Genomic DNA, 20,447 nt, shown 5'->3' with positions numbered 1-20,447 from the left:
TAACTCCATATAATATAAAATATATAATAAATCTATGTTATTTATAAAAACAGATGTATTCTCATAAAATATATTTATTAAAGTATCACTATCAACATAGTACAAGAAAATAAAATAGCACAATAAACGGAGACAATTTAATTGATGCCACCAACCAAGTCATCACATATCCTACAAGAAAAATATACTTCCACGCATTAATAAATAATCATTACAAAAAAACAAAGATACACAATAAAAGGAAAGATATACCATGCTAAAGAACTGGAAGAATTAATATTGTTAAAATGTACTGGCACTCAAAGCAATCTTCAGATTCAATGCAATCCCTAAAAAAATACCAATAATATTTTTCACAGAACTAGAACAAATAATCCTAAAATTTCCATGGAACCACAAAAGATCCCTAATAGCCAAAGCAATCTTGAGAAAGAAGAAAGCTGGAGGTACCATGATACCAGATTTCAAATTATACTACAGAGCTATTGTAATCAAAACAGTATGGTACTGTCACAAAAATAAACACATAAAACAATGAAACAGAATAGAGGCCCCAGAAATAAACCCATATTTATATGGTCAACTAATCTATGGCAAAGGGGACAAGAATATATGATGGAGAAAGGACAGTCTCTTCTATAAATGGTATTAAGAAAACTGAACAGCTATACGCAAAAGCTGGACCACTTGAAAAATAAATTCAAAATGGATTAAAGATTTAAATGAAAGACCTGAAACCATAACATTCCTAAAAGAAAACATAGGCAGTAAACTCTTGGACATCAACCTTAGAAATATATTTCTGGTTCTGTCTCCCCACACAAAGGCCATGAAAGCAAAAGCAAACAAATGGAACTGCATGAAACAGAAGATGTTCAACAGGTATATGGGAAAATGTAAATTGCTGCATCCATCACGGAAAACAGTATGAAGTTTCCTCAAAAAATTAAAAATAGAAATAACACATGGTTCAGTAATTCCACTTCTGGATATTTACCCGAAGAAAAAGAAAACACTAACTTGAAAAAACACATGAACCCCTCTGTATACTGCAGCATTATTTACAATAGCCAAGATATGAAAGCAGCCCAAGTGTCCACCGATGGATGAATGGATAAAGAAGACACGGTGTATAAATAAAGAATGGAATTAACAGCATAAAAAAAGGCATAAAAAAAGAATGAAATCTTGCCATTCATGACAACGTGGATGGATGTAGAGGGTATTATGCTAAGTGAAATAAGTCAGACATAGACAGAAAAATGCCCTATGATTTCACTTATATGTGGAATCTAAAAGGTAAAACAAACAAACAAACAAAACAGAAATGGATTCATAAATGCAGAGAAAAAACTGGTGGTTGCCATAGGGGAGGTGGGTAGGAGGATAGGAGAAAAAGGTAAAGGGAATTAAGAGGTACAGGCTTCTAGTTACCATGGGGAGGATAAGTACAGCACAGGGAATCTAGTCAGTAATATTGTAATCACTTTGGTGACAGATCGTAACTATACTTACTGTAGTGAGCATTTTGTATTATATCTATAATTGTCAAGTCACTGTATTATACACATGAAACTAACATAATATTGTATGTCAACTATACTTCAATTAAAAATAAAAGAAACACATAAATAAAGATACACCACCTGGGCTTAAAATGGTTGCCTTAGACTTGTTGTTGTTTTACAAAATGAAATTTTTAGTGGTAATAAACAAAAGGGGGTAGAGGAACATTCTTTTTAATTGGTTTACAAAGCATAATTGACAATTATGAAACGAAATCTCTAATATTAGATGCATTTCTCTACTGTAATCCAGTTTTTTAACTTTTTTTCCTCATAATTATATTTAGATAACATAGAGCAGAAACATTAAAGTTATACTATTTTTCATACACCCTCAATATTGACTGATTCAATAGATAGCCATCAACCTTATAGACTGTGGAAGGTGGAGAGGAAAGAGACTTGAACCTCACTGGGCAAGGTTTATGAAAATGGCACTGGTTGAGATACTAGAAATGATTATTTTATCCAAAGTCTGCCTCGAACTCAATAATGGACAAAAACGTCAGTTTAGTTACGGCTTTGAATGTGAAACGTCGAAACTATACAGTTCCATGATTAGCTAGACATATACGCATACCTATCCTGGGGCAGGCACTTTGGGGCAGTGGCGAGGTTCTAGAGAAGGAAACTGTATGTCCTCTCATTCTTCTCATCCTCAAAATGGCTACACAAAATAATAACGGTACGATGAGACTGAAGCACACACCAGAACAAAAATCCCAGGGAAGGTGTTCAAAATGGATTAAATCATGCATTGCTTTACCTGTACCGCATATTTTCTTACTAACCTTTAAATATTATTTTGCAGATGAAAATTTAGACCCCAATATCAAGAAGTGATTCTTTTCTCAAGTATCAGGTTAGTGAACAGAAGTTTAAATTACTAGGAAATGTTCAAATTTGAGAATAAGTCTGCTCCATTTTTATAGCAAGATAAGTCCCTGCAGGACCAGCAAATTCCAACAACCCGGCCTGACCGTGACTTCCTCTGGAGCAGAACAAAACAGCACGCTGTAAAGCACTGAATCTTGACTTGCTGGGGAAGGTCACTTCAGTGCCTTTTGGGAGATACTCCAGCCATGCTGAAGCCACAAAAGTAAAAATCAAAATGTTTGAGGGGCAGCCGCAATAAGGCGATCATTCCCTTTTCTATCTCTTCATAACATCAGTGTGACAAATCTCTTACAGTGAAAATAACTCTGAATTGCCCATAGGCTGCCAGGTGAGAAGGCAGACACAGCGCGGCTTTAGTTTAAGGGCAGATAAATAGGTCAAAGGGTTTAGAGGAAAACCTGTTCTTTTTACCCGATGCTGAGCTTCCCCACTTAAAACAATTCTTTAAAATCTCAATGGCTAGAATTCAAAATGATATAACTTCACCGGAAACTATTCTAATCATCTTTTTGTTTAAGATTTATTTATTTATTTTAGAGAAAAAGAGAGAGTGAGAGAGCGAGAGAGGGGACGGGCGCAGGGGGAGAGGGAGAGAATCTCAAGCGGACGCCCTCTAAACACAGAGCCCGGAGCAGGGCTGGATACCAGAGCCCTGAGATCATGACCTGAGCTGAAACCTAGAGTCCGCTGCTTAACCCGCTGCTTAACCCACGGAGCCACCCAGGCGCCCCTAATTGTTATTTTTTAAACAGTATGATTGACGTACTTTTTCTACCTTTGTTTCAGGTGTACAGTATAAAGATTCAACAATTCTCTGTACTACTCAGTGCCTATCTATCTCGAAACTGTGGCTTATTACGAGATCTTAAATGCAATTTTGACTCTATCCCTTTGATATTCATATGGGAAGCCCTGATTGGGTGTCCACGCCGCGCAAGATGCTGCCCTAGAGGCCCCGAGGAATGAAGACAAAAAGGAAGCGGTCCTTGCCATTAAAGGGTCACAGTCCAACGGCTTTCAAGTTTCAAAGTTAAAAAGAAAATATTCCAAAAATGAACCCTGAATTGTGAACTATTGTGATCGCCTCTGTACACCTGTGCCTCTTCCTCTTTTTAATTCTCTGTTAGCAAGTCTTAGCGATGAGAGCTTGAGAGAGATTTTGAAGTTATCCAAAGAACACGTGGATGAGAGAAACAGATTTTTCTTTGAAGCTTAGAGTTCAAATGCAACACATAGTCTGTCATAACAGATTTGCAAAGATACATGAGGCAGGCACACTGCTCTTAGGTCACGATTACCTGGATATGTTGTAGACTTTATTAGCCTTTTTGAAGCAAAAATAGATCCTTATTGGAAGCCTAAATAAAGGCAGTCTCAAAGGCAAAGTGTCAGGGTCCCACGCATTGTAGGAGAAAAGAAATTTTTAGTAAGTAGTAATAATAAAACAAATTAAATATTGAGCTTTTACTATTTTTCAAGTACTCTGCAAAGTGTGGTCATATGCATTCTCTCATTTAATCTCCCTAATGATGAATATTTGAGTTAATTGAGCCTTTGTGCATGTTACGCAAGTCAGGTAAGTGGCAGGGTTAGGACTCATTCCACCAATAACTCCTTCTCCCTGAATCTGGTGGCCCTTGGAAACATATCTGTGTAGTGAACGAAGGCATCAGATGTGTGGCCTCTTTGCCTTTTTCTAATTCCAATCAAGAAGTATCTAAATCCACGTGGGGCTTCCTACCTGAAAGTTAAGCACTGATAATATGGACATTGAGTATACCTGTTTCTTGTGGAGTTTTTTCTACTGGAAACCAAACAATTCTCCGCAGATAAGTTAATATTTTAGGAAGAGGGGTTTTGTTTGGTTTGGTTTGGTTTGGTTTAGTTGCAAGTAATAACTATTAAGCTAGGGTTTTGTTTTATTTTTCCTTTAAATTCATTTATTTGTGGCAAAGTGAAATACCTCTCAGAATCCAAGGATAGGGTCTACAAATAAGCTGTTGGAAGGGCTACTTTTATCTGAAAGCCATTTGAAATCAGAATTGCTATGTCCGTACTCACTTTCCTTCACTTATCACATGGCCACTTTGCATCTCATTCTTTGTGCAGTTTTGTTCTTTCTTTTTGCAAGCCAGCTTTCTCAACTTTTCGATGTACTTAGCCACAACTCAGGATTGTATCTTCAAGTGTTTGGTCCAACCAGGGTCAGACTGAAGACAGATCTATCTATATCTATCTATCTATCTATCTATCTATCTATCTATCTATCTATCTATCATCTATCTATTTTTTTTTTTTTTTGGTATCTCAACTTTACGTTCTCAGGAGGAAAAAAAAATCTGAATCATCCACCTTCAAATTTCATCCCTCTCTACTTCATTCAAAGTTGCCAAGATGTGGCATTATGTGGTAAGAACACTGATAGCAGTCATGGGGGTGAGGTTGTTGCTCGGAAAAGGGAGAAAATATTTTTAGATGACACATTGAAATATTTGTCACTATTCTTTGGGGAGGGGATATAGATCTTAAATATTTTCAGCTACTGTAACATTGGTTCATGCTAAATTAATCAACTAAGCCTATCTATCAGACTCTATCTATCTATCTATCTATCTATCTATCTATCTATCTATCATCTATCTATCTATCTATCATCTATCTATCTATCTATCTATCTATGTATCATCAGACTCCACGGCCTTTCAGATAATGTATCCATCTCCAGGGCCTGACACCATCAAGCATTATCAAAAGTGGCCCCCTGGATTTTCAAAACAACAGCCCAGACCCAGCCTGAATTTCCTTGACTCATGTGTGTACTGTATATAGTATCCTAACTCTACTAAGAATATGGAAGTGGAAAGGTCCTCATGATAACTTATGTGAGTTTGATCTTCCAGGCAGTCTATGGCTGAATAAAGCATTCTTTGGCAAATGATATTAATAGCTGGTAAAACACATATACACATATTTCCAAATATCTAATTTACACAACAAAACATATATACAGTAACATATCTTGTGCTTTTAGATACTAAGAAAAATCAGAGGGATAACTTTCTCAGATTTAGCACATCAGGAAAAACATTCCAGAATCCTTTTATGGAATATATGTCTCTAACTGCAAAATTAAATCAATACTATTGCCTGATGGATTTTAATATTCAAATCAAGCATTGATATATGAATGTGTGTATATATTTATATTTTACATTTTTATGTAAGAAAAGGAACAATATTTCCATCAAAAGTTTTCCCTTAACTAGTGTGCAAGTAGATTTGGAAGAAGAAAGGCAAGGGCAGATCATCAAGACCAGTATGCATTAATTAGTGATGTATGTAAATGAAGGCTCATGTTCTCTGTCCAACGGCCTCCTCAAGCATAGTTTTGCTGGTATGAAATAATGGAAGGATTCACAACACAAGAAAATACATACGACTGATTCATAAGCACTCAACATAATCATTTCCCCCTTTTCTTTCTTATGCTAAGTGACTCTAACGTTAATGGAAAGTTAAGGCAAATTCATGGGTTAAAAAGGTACCTTTTATTAATATCAAAATGCTACGTAGAAGATATTTGTAAGTGATGGCTAAAAAAGGGAAATATAAATTAGTGATAACTAAAACTGTTGCATCATATCAAGTCATCTAAACAACATAAGAAGTTGCTCTGATAAATGTAAAGCATATGAGAAAATGGAATCTGTATTATTAACTTCACTTCTGACGTTACTGTTTTATTAAACTCACCTTTACCCAGAGTGTTGAAAAAAATAAATCTATATTTACAATTGATAGCAAAATGAAAATAATATTAAAATAAACTATATCATACACATATTAAGTACTTATTTAACCAATAACTATGGGTTATTTTTACCATATTAAATCAGCTTTTTTTCATATTTTTATGGCGGTTTAAATGGGAAATGGTTTCTGTTAAGAATAAGTTAACAAAATACCACTAGTTGCTTAAAACATTTAAAAGTTAATAAATTGGAAGACATTTAGAGGATCACCGCCTGTAGAATATAATTTTTAAATTACGGCCAATCACTAAAAGGCAACTGACTGGAATTTCTTTGTGTTACTATTTATTTCAGATTTTACTTTCAGAGCTTTTAAAAAAAATTGTCTTTTGCTATAAGTCATCAAATGATCATCTCAGAATGGCATCTGTAAAAACTGCAGAACAAAACATAAAAATATTGTATTTATATAGTTTATGCATCTTAAATTATTACAAAAGTTCAGAAATATCAGAGTTTTTTGGACACCCATTTCTTACCTGCTTGTGAGCGTGGTCATATGAATTAATGTGATTGTCAAACTCTTGATGCTTATAGTACTGCTTGTCACAGAGTTCACAGTAAAAATTGGCCTTCAGATCTTCCAGAGCTTTTGCTATGGTGTTCTCCTTCTCAGCATAATCCTAAAAAATTAAATTTCAAGGAAGGCAGCAATTAGTTCTTCCCTGAGTTGACTTTGTTCTGACAGTTGTCATCAACTTCAGCATAATAATTAGAGTTAGAAACAGAATATAACAAAGAAAAATAAAGCAAATTGCAGAAAACTAAATCAGAGGAAACTATGAACTGAGGAGAAGAAAAGATTAACCGAAGAAGCCAAGATAAATGGAGGAAAGAACAGCAAAAACATGGAGAAGCAAACCAAACAAGGAAAATAGAAGCCCTTGCTTGAACAAGTTCCTGTGCCCTGCTGGCAAAGAAAAAAACAAAAATCATACAGTTATGTTGATTCAACTGCTGATTTCTGTCAATGGCTTAGTTAACATAAAACTTGCAAATTCTGAACAACATCTAAAATGTATCCTGCATGAAGAAGCCCATATTGGTGCACAAATATTCAAGTTTGGTATTTTTGTTCGCTTGTTTCTTTAAATATCTAGAGAGTAACTTATTCATCCCAACTAGATTTCATTTGACTAATGTTTTGATCATGACCCATATCATTTTAAGTTAGATTTTTAAAAATTCTCTACATCTTTGGAAAATGAGATTCTTTTCTGCAAGTTATTTACCTAAACTGAAAAGGATTAAACTGTATATAAGCAGATTGCTTTCATCATGCTCACAGTAAATAAAGATGGCTATAGAATCAAACCCCTGAAAACATGAAAAATGTAGTCAGTTATCATCAGCTTTCATTTACAAAACAAAATAAGCGAAATGTTTGTGGCTTTTAGGTTTTCTTAAATCTAAATTTACTTGCTGTTTCATGGTTCCTTAAATGTTAATGTTGTTAGACATAAATGAATTCTACATATTGAAGCATCGTTCAGGTCTTTTGCTGAAGTGCTGATTTGAAGACTGAATTTCAGTTGCTACCACAGAATATATTATGTTTCTAACTTACAGATTCTCTCATACTCAATTCCTTTACAATTCAGATTAACTACATATTGAGGCCTCTTATGTGCTACTATAAGAAACTAACTCTCTTAGGCACTGGGATATGGAGATGAGATGACACAGTCCTCTCGATGTCAGTGGCAATTGTCCTCTCTCTAAATACACAAGCTAAAAAGGACTCATAGTTTGAATGCTTAAATTGCTTCTACAAAATGTAAATGTGGTTCACTAACTGTAATTTAATGAATGACTAAGACTTTCCTTACTTTATTGTACTATATATTTATGCACATATCACATATCATAAAAATCATATTTGTATCTATACCTTATAATATACATTACAGTAACTGATAAATATATTTGCCATAACCTAAAAATACATAAACCTGTTTCTCACTGTAAAGACAATGATCCATTTTTCTATTAATTTTATCAACTGCACAGAGGTGGTAAGCTACAAAATCATTCAAATCATTTATATATGATTTATCAATTCGATATTTAATTTACCATTTCCCACTAGATTTATGAAATACTTCCTATTATTCTTTTTGATTCTTTCCAATATGTTGTTTTAAAAAAGCTTGTTTAAAAAGATGAAAATGAGTCATATATAACTAAACTCATTACTAAATTTTTACAAAATCTTTAAAATAATACTCTGTGGATTAGCCAATTTAAATGAAACAAAAATTAAGTACGATGATTTCATGGCTAAAGTGTGTGAAGCGGAGATAAAATTCCAATCAATATGAGTCATATTATAATGTCAATAATTTTAGGCTCAAAAGCTGAATTAGCTCTCAAAATAATATTTTTTTTTAAAGATTTTATTTATTTATTCAACAGAGATAGAGACAGCCAGCGAGAGAGGGAACACAAGCAGGGGGAGTGGGAGAGGAAGAAGCAGGCTCATAGCGGAGGAGCCTGATGTGGGGCTCGATCCCATAACGCCAGGATCACGCCCTGAGCTGAAGGCAGACACTTAACCGCTGTGCCACCCAGGCGCCCCTCAAAATAATATTCTTGAACAGCAATTTCTTTGCAAACTAGTTGATTCTCCCCATTAATTATAATTATAGTTAAGCTACTTCCTCTCTCAAAATATTTCATTATTTCTTATTATTGTGTAGGTTTATTTTTTTCTAAGATTGATATTCCCTCAGAGAAGTAATAATTGTTTCTTACTTATTCTTTCCATAGAAATGGGAGAATTTTTGAGTAAAGCAAACTGAAATTTGTAGGTAAATTGCATTCTTCCAAAATGTCAGCCTTAACCTAGATATGAAGAGAAAAACAAATCTAAAAACAATAGCGAGCATCTACTCAGTGCTTGTTTAGGATCAGACACTGATTAAGAGTGTGCATGTATTAACTCACTTACTCCTGATTAAAATTATAGAGATGTGTATTTTAAACATTTTCTCACTTTACAGGTGAAGGTACCAAGTACAGGAAAGTTAAATAATTAGCTCAAGGATGTATAATGAATAAATGCAGCCCATATTTGAACCAAAATAATCTGGTTTATAGCATTTTATTATTTTGAAAGTTTTAAGCACATAAAAGAAGTAGAAATAGTATAATAACCTGCACATAACCATCAGCTGGATTCAACAATTATCAGCTCAGGGTCCACCTTGTTTCAGTTTACCTATCCTATCTCATGCCCTTTACCCTTTCCTCCGCTCCAGATAATTTTTAAGGAAATTCCCAAGTTCATCTAATGTTACCTGTAAATCTTTCAGAATGTATCTCTAAAATAGGACTTTTTAGAAATATCATCACAAAACGAATATCAGACCTAAAGAAACAAAAACAATGAAGAAACCACAATCATTCCTTACTATCATCAAATATCCAGTGTGTTCAAATACCTACAATCATCTAATAGTTTAAAGTAGTTTGTTCAAAACAGATTTATTTTCTTTTGAAATTCTAAGGTTTTATTCTTTTTAAAAAACATTTCAAATAAGGTTCATGCTTTCCCATGGTCTGATATGTTTCTCATTCTCTTTTATTATAAGTCTTCCCTCTCTTCGTTTTGTTACTCATTACAATTTATTTCTCAGAAAAACTTCTAAAGTGTACTTCACATTTTGAAATAATATTGAGAACAACAGATTACAAGAATATGGTAATCAACTTTTTTTTTTTAAAAAAGATTTTATTTATTCATTTTTATGAGGGAGAGGAGGAAGAAAGACAAGCAGACTTCAAGCTGAGCCCCAAGCCGGGCTCAATCCCACAACCCTGAGATCATGACCTGACCTGAAATCAAGAGACAGGCTCTTAACTGACTAAACCACGCAGGCACCCCAAAAATAAACTGTTATATGACCTTCACTTAATTAAAATTATTGCTAATATTTTGACATATGTTTATTCTATTATCTATCTATCTATGTATCTATCATCTATCTATCTATCTATCTATCTATCACCTTCCTCCAAGATATTAAAAAAATATAGCACGGTTGAAGCTAAGGTTGTAACAAATTGCACAGTAAGGAACGTTTTTTACACTAGACCTTTCAATTAGAAACAAAGCACAGTAAAGAGTTAGGGATGTATTCTAGAAAATGTTAGAGACTAGAAGAATTGGTTATTGTACACGCATAAGGGAAAGGAATCATATGGATTGTCATTGATTATACATTTTTTCAAATGTATGTAGATAAAATCAGTCTTTATTAGGTGACATGCTCCACACCTCACGGCCCTTCTCCTTCATTGCAGATGATACTGAAAGAGGCACTGACTGAGATTATAAAGCACAATGACATATTCAACACAACCATTCCACTGCAGAAGGTAAGAAATACATTTGAGTGAGATGAGAAAGGAGCACAGAGGTTCATATAGACTCAACCTCAACTTTCCCCCCTTCTATCTGGCAAACCCACTCTATTTCAAGGATGTACACAACTTCTGTAATGTCCTACCGAATGTGATGGCAGAGAGTGAAGAAGGGACAGACTTCTTATAGCTAATCAGGTCATCCAAATTCATTGCATTTTAGATATATCTCAAAAGACTAAAGTTTGAATCCTTACTTTCAGGAAAGTAGCATATAATTCCAAAGTTAGAAAGTCAAGAATGTTTTAATATGCAACCTTAGCAATTGCAGTGTAATATTTTTTGCAGATCAGAAGTTAATGGTTTATCTGTAGGCCCAGGGCCATTCCATCCACCATTTAATAAAAAATGAATAGTACCAATGTAGGACTTTGAAGGGAGAAAAGTTTCTTTTCAAAAAGGATACATCTCGTGGTGGCTTCAGAATAACACATGGTGTCAAATAATATTCAGCCTCTCTTGAAAGGCATCCACAACTTGGTGCACCTGAGTAGCCTTCCCTGCGGAATGTGAGCTCCACGGGGGGGGGGGGGGGGGGGATTTGTAGCTGATTTATTTACTTCTCTGTCTCCAGCGGTTTTAATAGAGCCAAGCATTGGCAGACATTCAACATAGATGTAGACACTTTTGCACATATATAACAAGTAAACAAAACAGAAACTAGCAGCACTAGATATGTAATATTTTTAAAATAATTGTGCTCATGTGTGGGTTTGTGGTATCCAGTTATTTGGGGAACGCTTTTAGAGCTAATACCAAGTTATGCTGTAAATAAGTTATCATTGCTAAATAGTAGATGTAATCATATATTACATCCTAATATTTCTTCTAGGAATACTCCTTTTAAAGAAATTAAAACTACAAAGATATAAATAGATTGGGCACTGTTTATATGTAATTATTTTCAATCTGAAAAGGAATGTTTGCATGTAATGAACAATTAAAATACTTAGGAAAATCTTCCTCCCCACCCCCCCGGTTCTGTCTGTCTCTCTGCTATTACTTCATCAAGAATAAAAGCATCCTTGTGATGTATATTCTGGATAAATTTTATCATTAGTTCTTTAAAAAGAGGAAGCAAAAACAAGTCTTTGATTAATTTTTGATTGTAATGAAAAAATTAATCAAAGAGATGGCAAAGCAGTTCTTCTCTAGAAAAATATCTAGACAGAAAACATTTCATTTGAAAGTCCGTAGTCCACAGTCTACATTCCCTGTAAAATAGTGCACATCTTCTAGGCCATGTCTCTTGTCCTTGTCATTACTTAAGTGATTGACTGTGAGATGGTCCAGCAGCTTCGCGGAGTGTCACGTGCCTGCATTTTGCCCCAGCCTATGTTGAGACACCTTCCTTTCCTGGCCAGGGCCTTCTCTGATTCATGAAATGGGATTTTGTAGGATCTCAGCACTAAAAAATGCACAACCCAGAAGTGCTGAGGAGTTAATGCAATATAGGTCCACTCTTGACCACTGTGGAGGGTAAGAACTCCAGGATAAATTCTTTCCTCTTTTATCTATCAGGCAGCCATTTCCGAGTCTCATTTCTAAGATTCCACAGAGGGTCCCACTGAGATGGAGTGCCAGTACTTGTAATAGTGGCAATCAGTATACCCTTATATTAGTTTTCCTTATTATCTGTTGTATTTTTCTGAAACTTCATTTCTGCTTCCTGGAATAATTTCCCAAATAACTAACTGCATAGAAGGCTTTGTCCTAGGCTTGACTTTTAAGAAGAACTGGGCTAAGATTATAAGGTTGTTTTGTTTTGGTGTTTCCTATGAATGTCTTGCTTACAAGCTACATTTCCTAGAATAAGATGATATCATTCTTCAGTTCAAAACTCTCCAATAGTCCCTCATCGTCATTAGAATAAATATCCTTACAATGACCTACATACAATTCCTACTCTACCTGGTTCCTGGCTGCATCTCTGTCATCATCTTCTAGCATTCTCTCTTTCACTTTGCCTTAGTCATCCTTATTCCCTTAATGTTTCTGAAACTTTCTCAACCATACACCCACTTTCATACTTAGACTTCTTATTTATAATGCACTGAATGTTTTTACACCAAGTGTTTGTACAAAGTTGTTGTTAACTTCCAGCAGATATCTGCTAAAATGCTATTTCCTTAAAGATAAATTCTGTTATCATCATTCTAGAAGAAAAACACTTTTTATTTTCTGTCTTCTTTCCCTTTTTCTTATTATATAAGTTGAGGGGGTACAGCTTTATAATTTAACAACTGCATACAAAGTGATCACCACCACAAGTCTACTTACCATCCATCACCATATAGCTGAACCCCTTCGCTCATTCTGTATACTCCAACCCACTTCTCCTCTGGTTACCATTAGTCTGTTCCCTGTACCTGTGAATTTGTTTTTGTTTCATTTTGTTTGTTCCTTTGTTTTAGAGTCCACATATGAGTGAAATCATAGAGTATTTGTCTTTCTCCACCTGACTTATTTCACTTAGCATAATATTTCCAAGGTCCATCCATGTTGTCACTAATAGTAGGGTTTCATTCTATTTATGGCTTTTCCTCTTTTATCTTCCCCTTTAATGTGAAGAAGACAAAGTTTATTCAGGAGGAAAACAGTTATAGAGCACTTTGGTTATTGGAATCTGAAAGCTATACGAACAATGAGGAGAGACTGAGTACAAAAAAAGACATGCAGGAAAACTGATGTTAGTCTTTATCTGATTTATTTATTTTTGTTTATTTTTATACTTTTTGTTATATTAGTCACCATACAGTATATCCCCAGTTTTTGATGCAATGTTCCATGATTCATTATTTGCGTATTACACCCAGTGCTCCATACAATATGTGCCTCCTTAATACCCATCACCAGCCTATCCCATTCCCCCACCCCCCTCCCCTCTGAAGCCCTCAGTTTGTTTCCCAGAGTCCACAGTCTCTCATGGTTCATTCCCCTTTCTGTTTACCCCCCCTTCATTCTTCCCTTCCTTCTCCCACCTATCTTCCTATTTCTTATGTTCCATAAATGAGTGAAACCATACGAAAATTGTCTTGACTTATATCCCTTTCCTATTAGGCAAGAGGACAACCATATCTGAATGATAAAGGCTGTGCTATTGTCTCGAAATATACACCATTCTCTTCTTAAAGGCTAGGTTTTATTATTTCAAAGGCTGAAAAATGGATAACAAGATAATTTTGAAGAATATAGAAGGGACAACTAAAGGTTGAGTCAGAAAGTTACAATTTTATCCAAAGTCACAGATGTATTGAATAGAATTATAATAAAATGTATGCATTTAAATGTGAGGTTTTTTAAAAAGGATTTCACAGAAATGCAAACTCACCTATACCGCCATGAAAGGTGAAGGCAGAGACAAAATACAAAAGAAAAACAAAAAACAAAACTGTGTATTGAGTATCATATTTCTATGGACAACTCTGGTGAGCAAAATTGAGTACAACCCAACAGCAAGGACAGAGTATACTTTAATGTCCACATTTGTAACAATGGGACCAAGTTGTTTCTCAAAATTGGTAACATCTTTCAGAATTAGTTTCAAAGCAAGAGTATTCATTCATAAGGTTTTATGTATTTCTTTTCTGTTGTTTAATGATAACAACCACTGGATAATTGGCATGGTTTCTAATCATAGAACTTGTTCATGTAAAAGAAGAATGGATCCACAAGCTTTAACTATCAGGGCATATTCTGTCTACCTCACGTGGCTTGTCTCTTTGGAGGCACCTGTTTCTGTTTTCATCCATGGGTCCTACAGGAAGCCCTAGCCTGTGACTAGGACTTGTTAGACCCTCTGGTTAATTTAAACAGTATTTAGTACAACTTGAGAAGGTAACAGAAAATTGAGTTACACTTTTCCCCTCATGTTTGGAAAGATCTGAGGGACAGCATGTTTTAGTGGTTGACTGAAATTTCACATTACTCTGCAGTGTCCCCATGCATAAAGTAAGGATATGGAGATCTCATTTTCAAGGCAAACCAGAAAAAATTCTATCAGGTTTTCTGAAGCTGAATGCTAGCTGAGGTGTGTAGAATTCTACTTCATATTTATAAAATATCATATGGAGATTAATGATTCCAACATGGAAATTCTGTATAAATAGAATTTGCAAAGAGTCTCAGTGTAGGCGAGTGGCAGTAATTTAAGGTACTTGTTTCACCTTAGAAATCTCTTAACTTTATAGCAGCAGGTATTGGAAAGGTATTGGAAAGGGGTGTAATGATCTGATGCATATTTGTTACTGTCTCCATTGTAACAGTAATCTAGGGTAAGACAGAAGTTTCTTTAGTAAAATGTCTCATGGGTTTTCCGGGCTTGAGTTCACCTGGAAATAGACAGTGAGACAAGCAATGGAGTTTAAGTGGTTTATTTGCGATCTCAGGAAATAGTGGCAGAAGAATGGCAAAGTGAGAAGAGAGTAGGAAGCAGATAAAAGATTTCTGGTTTCAGCTCTGACATGTACAGAGCTTGGAAGTCATTGCTTCTGTCCTTACAATAAGAACAATCCATGAAAAATGAAAATCAATTATTTTTCTCAGAACTGTGAGAGAACAAAGGTCATAGGGTGAAACCCCACTTCAAAATCTGGAGAGACAAGCACATTTAGAGATGTAGTAACAAATATCTGCTTTCTTGGATCAGAAATTGCTGGAGCTATGAATTGGTAGAACTCTTAAATGTTAACTGATGAATTCTATGAGCTGATTATGGTCTAGTGTATGAGACAGAAACTCCTGGCAGCTGAAATCTTAGAGAGACCCCAAACATTTCTGTAGGCTTTCTTTTTATGAATTCTACCAGGTTCTCATGAGGATAGGCTGAGAAAGTCCCTGATGTCCTTGGAAGATGTTTGGGAATAAAAACTATGGTAAAATAAGCCAAGAGCCTTATCCATAACTAAAACCCACTCCTAAGGGATAGGATATTTCCTGTTTAAATTCTAGCCAGGAAAAGGATTTTACTTTCCCTATAGTCTTCCTGCCTCATTAAAGTTATGGGGTTGACATGGTCAACAAGGGTCATGGCTTTCAAAAAACAGAGTGGGAATTCTATAGCCAAAAAAATGGAGTCAGGGCTTGGGAGACAGAGAGATTAAAGAGCTATATCACAGGAGAAACAGATAGGACAGTCATAGCCCTGAGACAGAGACACATTAGAGGATTAATATTGAAAGGTAGTAAAATGCTCCTTCTCCCCACACCTTTCCAACCCAGCTATAGGGCTCCAGTATCATAGTGGATTAGAGCTGAAGGAGTTGCACATTACACACTTTTTCTGAGGAGATGTACATAGGGGAACACAAAGTTTAAAAGGCACACACAATCAAGGACACTAGATGACCTCAGTTTCTTTTTCTTTTTCTTTTTTTTTTAAGATGTATTTATTTATTTGAGAGAGAGAGAGAGATAGTGAGAGAGAGTACAAGCAAAGAGGGGGAGAGGGGAGAGGGAGAAGCAGGCTCCCCGCTGAGCAGGAAGCCTGATGCAGGACTTGATCCCAGGACCCCGGGATAATGACCTGAGCCGAAGTCAGACATTTAACCGACTGAACCACCCAGGGGTCCCTGGGACCTCAGTTTCTATTACCTGATACATGTCCAGCTTTCAACCAAAAATTTAAAAGCATTTTAAAGGGTAAAAAAAAGAAACTGTTCGAAGAGAAATGATGAGTAATAGAACAAGGCTCTGAATTTAGATATTACATATGTATTGATATAATCAGAGAGGAAATTTAATACAACTATGATTGATGTGTTAAAGTCTCTAATGAAAAAAGTAGGCAAAATGCAAGAATAGATGGCTTATGTAAACAAAGAAATAACAATTTTAAGAAAGAATCATATGAAAATGATAGAAATAAAAAACAGTTTAAAATGAAGAATGCCTTCAATGGACTCGTCAGTACATGTGACACAGCTGAGAAAAAGAATCAGTAAACTTGAAGACGTATTCATAGGATCTTACCAAATTGAAATGAAGGAAGGAAGAAAACAGAACAGAAGAACATCCAGACTATAGGATAATATCAAACAGTATAACATATGTGTATTTGGAGTACCAGGAGAAGAGAGACAACATAGCAGAAAGAATATTTGAATTAATAATGGCTAAAAATTTTCCAGTTAATAACACACACCAAACCACAGATTTACGAAGCTCAGAGAACACCAAAAACAATATAAATAACAATACAACAGCATCACATAGGCATATCATATTTATATGGCAAAAAAGCTAAAGATGGAGAAAATCTTGAATTCAGATTTCAAAACGGGGGGAAAGCCTTACTTACGGAGGAAAGAGGATAATGATCACACCAGACTTTTCTTCAGAAACCATGCAAATGAGAGATGAGTGAAATGGCACTTAGAAATGTTTAAAGTGTTGGAAGAAAAACAGAACAAAACAAAAACCACATCAACCTAGAACTCTGTAGCTAGCAAAATGGTCCCTCAAAAGGGAAGCAGAACTAGACTGTCTTGGATAAACAAAACTAAATGAATTCATTGCCAACAAATATGACCCGCAAGAAATGTTAAAAGAAGTTCTTCAGAAAGAAAATTATGTAGGAAAAGAACTGGAGAAAAGTAAATTAAGGTGTATCAATCAAGGTATATCTATATCTATATCTATCTAACTATCCATACATACATAGATATTCTTAATGGATCCAAAAGTTAATTTTATTTAAAACAATACTACTACAAATGAATTGGGTGATTATTGTGTATGGATAAGTAAAATGAATCACAACAATGTCAGAAAGGACTGGGGGAAGAATTAGGAATACTCTCACACAAGGTACCTACACTGCATGTGAAATGGTACAGTGTTATATTGAGGATCAGTAAATACGTATGTTGTAAACCCTAGATCAACCACTAAAAAAAAACATTTAAAAGGAGTGTAATCTATACTCTAAGAGAGGTGATAAAGTTGAATCATAAATTGTTCAGTTAGAACCAGGGAAAGCAGGAAAGGGCAGGCAGAGAAAAAAAGAACAGATTCAACAAATTGAAAATAATTAAAAACATGGTAGCTATTGTAACAACTGGATCAACAATCGCTTTTAATGCGAATGGTCTAATTATAGCAATTAAAAGACAAAGATTGTTAGAGTAGATTACAAAAACCTAGACTAACTACATGCTGTTTACAAGAAACCCGCTTGAAATATAAAGCCTCAGATTAAAAATAAAGGAATGGAAGCCAGTGAAGATTATTACTACAGAGGCAAACGAAGCTTGCTCAGGCTAGCAACTCTGGAAACTAGTGCAGATTGCAAACACAGAGCTTTTGTAGCCACGAAGCAAGGAAGCTATGCTGATTTATCCAATAAATCCCCTTAAGCATTAGTTGATGGCACCTTCCAGAGAGCATTTACACTTGGAATTCTGGGGTTTTTCATGCTCAAGAATGGAGTGGTCTCTGGTGCATGGTACAAGTTCTCAGGGAAAGAGTTCAGGCGCTAGCAGTCAGAAGCCAGGGCTGTGTGCATGAAAATGGTACCTGTTGATGGGTTATGGATGGGGCACCAAGAACATATATATATATATTTTTTCCACTATTTGATATTACATTATATAACTGTTGTAATCTCACCCCTGTAATTTCTATGAAGTCAGGATCTTTAATTGCTTTGTTCATTGCCATAACCTTAATGCCTAAAAGAGTAACTAGAACAAACAAGTGTTTAAAAAATATTTGTTCTTATAAGTGAATGAATAAACTATAACCATATTTTTGGAGGATGTACATATCATTTACTGTTTACAATCTTGAACCATGTTTTTGGTGGTATGCACTATTTAGTTGGGTGGAAAAATGTTTAAATACCCAAAATGTACACTTTTTTTTCTACTGAGATTTAGAGGCCTAATACTTATAATCCTTGCTAAGTATCTGTGCAAAATTTAATGCATTCATACAGTAATATTCTAAAGAATGCTTTTAAATACTATAATATAAATCAACACTGTCAATTCTACATGAAGTTATGACTTACTGGTTTAGTTTGCAATGGCAAGAAGAAATTATGTGCTCAGAGGTACAAATATCTGTCCATTATGATCAGCGAAAACCATGTTCATAAAGTGTAAAACATAAATCCATTCATATAATTAAAATGGAAAATAATAAAAATGAAAAAACCCATAAATCCACTCATTCAGTAATCACTTACGGCGTTCCTGTAGATATTGTGTATACTCAGAGACACTAACATGTATAAAGCTATCTCTTTTCTAGTAACACCATTGCATTGGAAATACAAAAGAAAGACAACTTTTGTTCATTATGATATATACATGTGTGTTATAATAATTTAGATCCATAAAGAAGACTAAGATGGGCATGCAATGGTGAGCAAAATTCTTCCAGTTGAGAGAATCAGTAGAGTCTTTCGAAATAATGCTTAATTCACTTAAAACTCGATAGGTGCCAGCAGGAGGAAGAAGGGAGCAGATTTTATACTCCAGGAAAATTAATTATATATAGAACTATGAAATACTACACTTTTGAAAAATCATGAGCCATATGGTGTAGCTGGAGAATGTGGTCTATGCTGTGTTGTAGGGCAAGGGACTGTTACTGGTGGCAACTGTGGAAAGGCAAGCCTGAAGTGGGATTATGAAGATGTCACTCTGTATGCTAAAGAGTCTGAATGCTTATAAAAGCTGATGGGGGAAGTCAGTAAAGACTTTTAAGCAACGATGGAAGCTGATTTGCATTTGAAAAACAGATATGGGGGGTGGGCGCTGTACCTGGGTGGCTCAGTTGGTTGACATCAGGCTCTTGATTATGGCTCACATGATAATCTCAGGGTGGTGGGATGGAGCCCAGTGTCAGGCTCTGCCCTCAGTGGGGTGGGGGTGGGGGTGTCTGCTTGAGACGCTCTCTCTCCCTCTGCCTCTGCCCCTCCCCTCCCCTGCTGGCAGGTGCACCCACACATGCATGCACTCTCTATATGTATCAAACAAATAAATAAATAAGATCTTTAAAAAACAGATATAATCACAGGGTAGAAAATGAAATAGGGATGGAGTTAAGACTGGAAGAAAAGAGTAGTTAGGATGACGGTTTCCAGGTGGAAATAAGTAAACAATCCGTAATAAAAAGAGCAACAATCAGTGTATAGGTAACTGGAAGGTACAGAAGATTAGAGAGAGCACCACAGGAGATTGTGAATAGTGAAAGGAAGGACACAGAAGACAGCAGTTTCAGCTGAATGCTGGAGACAGAGGCCAATCTCTTCCACTGTGGTGAGTAGCTCAGAGGTAAGGAGGGGCATATTCTGAGTCTCTCCCTTTTAAAGGCAAAGATATTAGCTACTCATTTCTGGGATTCCTGTTCTGTTGAATCTATGGAAGTATTCTTGAGCATTTGAAAAAGACAGATTTTCTAGAGCTTAGATATAAGTTGCTTAATATTTTCTGACTTAATTTCTGACTTAATTTTCAGATTTAATTTCATTCAATTGTAATGTCCTATACACAGTTCTTATTCTTTGTTTTTATTGTTAGATATTTATACATAACATAATATGATAAATTAAAAAGCTCCTAATTACTATTTTATTATTACATAATAATAAAATTTAAAAGACATAATAAGCATTTTAAAAGTCAAAGGACCCTGAGGCTTGATATACCCATTCAGTAAATGTATTTTCTCCCAAAGGCAGCTAGCCACGCTCCCTTGAATGACTTGAGCTGGGATGGCCCCTGACTAAATTCAGTAAGGA

The 20,447-nt window shown here is 35.2% G+C and overlaps 1 protein-coding gene across 1 annotated transcript in view; it reads right to left on the bottom strand.

Annotated features, from left to right (window-relative positions):
• ZNF804A (zinc finger protein 804A) overlaps positions 1-20,447 on the bottom strand; it is a 269,546-nt gene that overhangs the window by 53,257 nt on the left and 195,842 nt on the right. Inside the window, exon 2 of the mRNA XM_026489559.2 lies at positions 6,754-6,897. Within this exon, the coding sequence (XP_026345344.2) occupies positions 6,754-6,897 (144 nt within the window). The remainder of the gene's footprint in view (positions 1-6,753; positions 6,898-20,447) is intronic.

This window comes from Ursus arctos, unplaced genomic scaffold (genome assembly GCF_023065955.2).
Source record: "Ursus arctos isolate Adak ecotype North America unplaced genomic scaffold, UrsArc2.0 scaffold_1, whole genome shotgun sequence".
In the NCBI taxonomy this organism is placed as follows: Eukaryota; Metazoa; Chordata; class Mammalia; order Carnivora; family Ursidae; genus Ursus; species Ursus arctos.
Note: the sequence above shows the minus strand (reverse complement) of the source record. Positions and strands in the feature narration are given on the sequence as shown.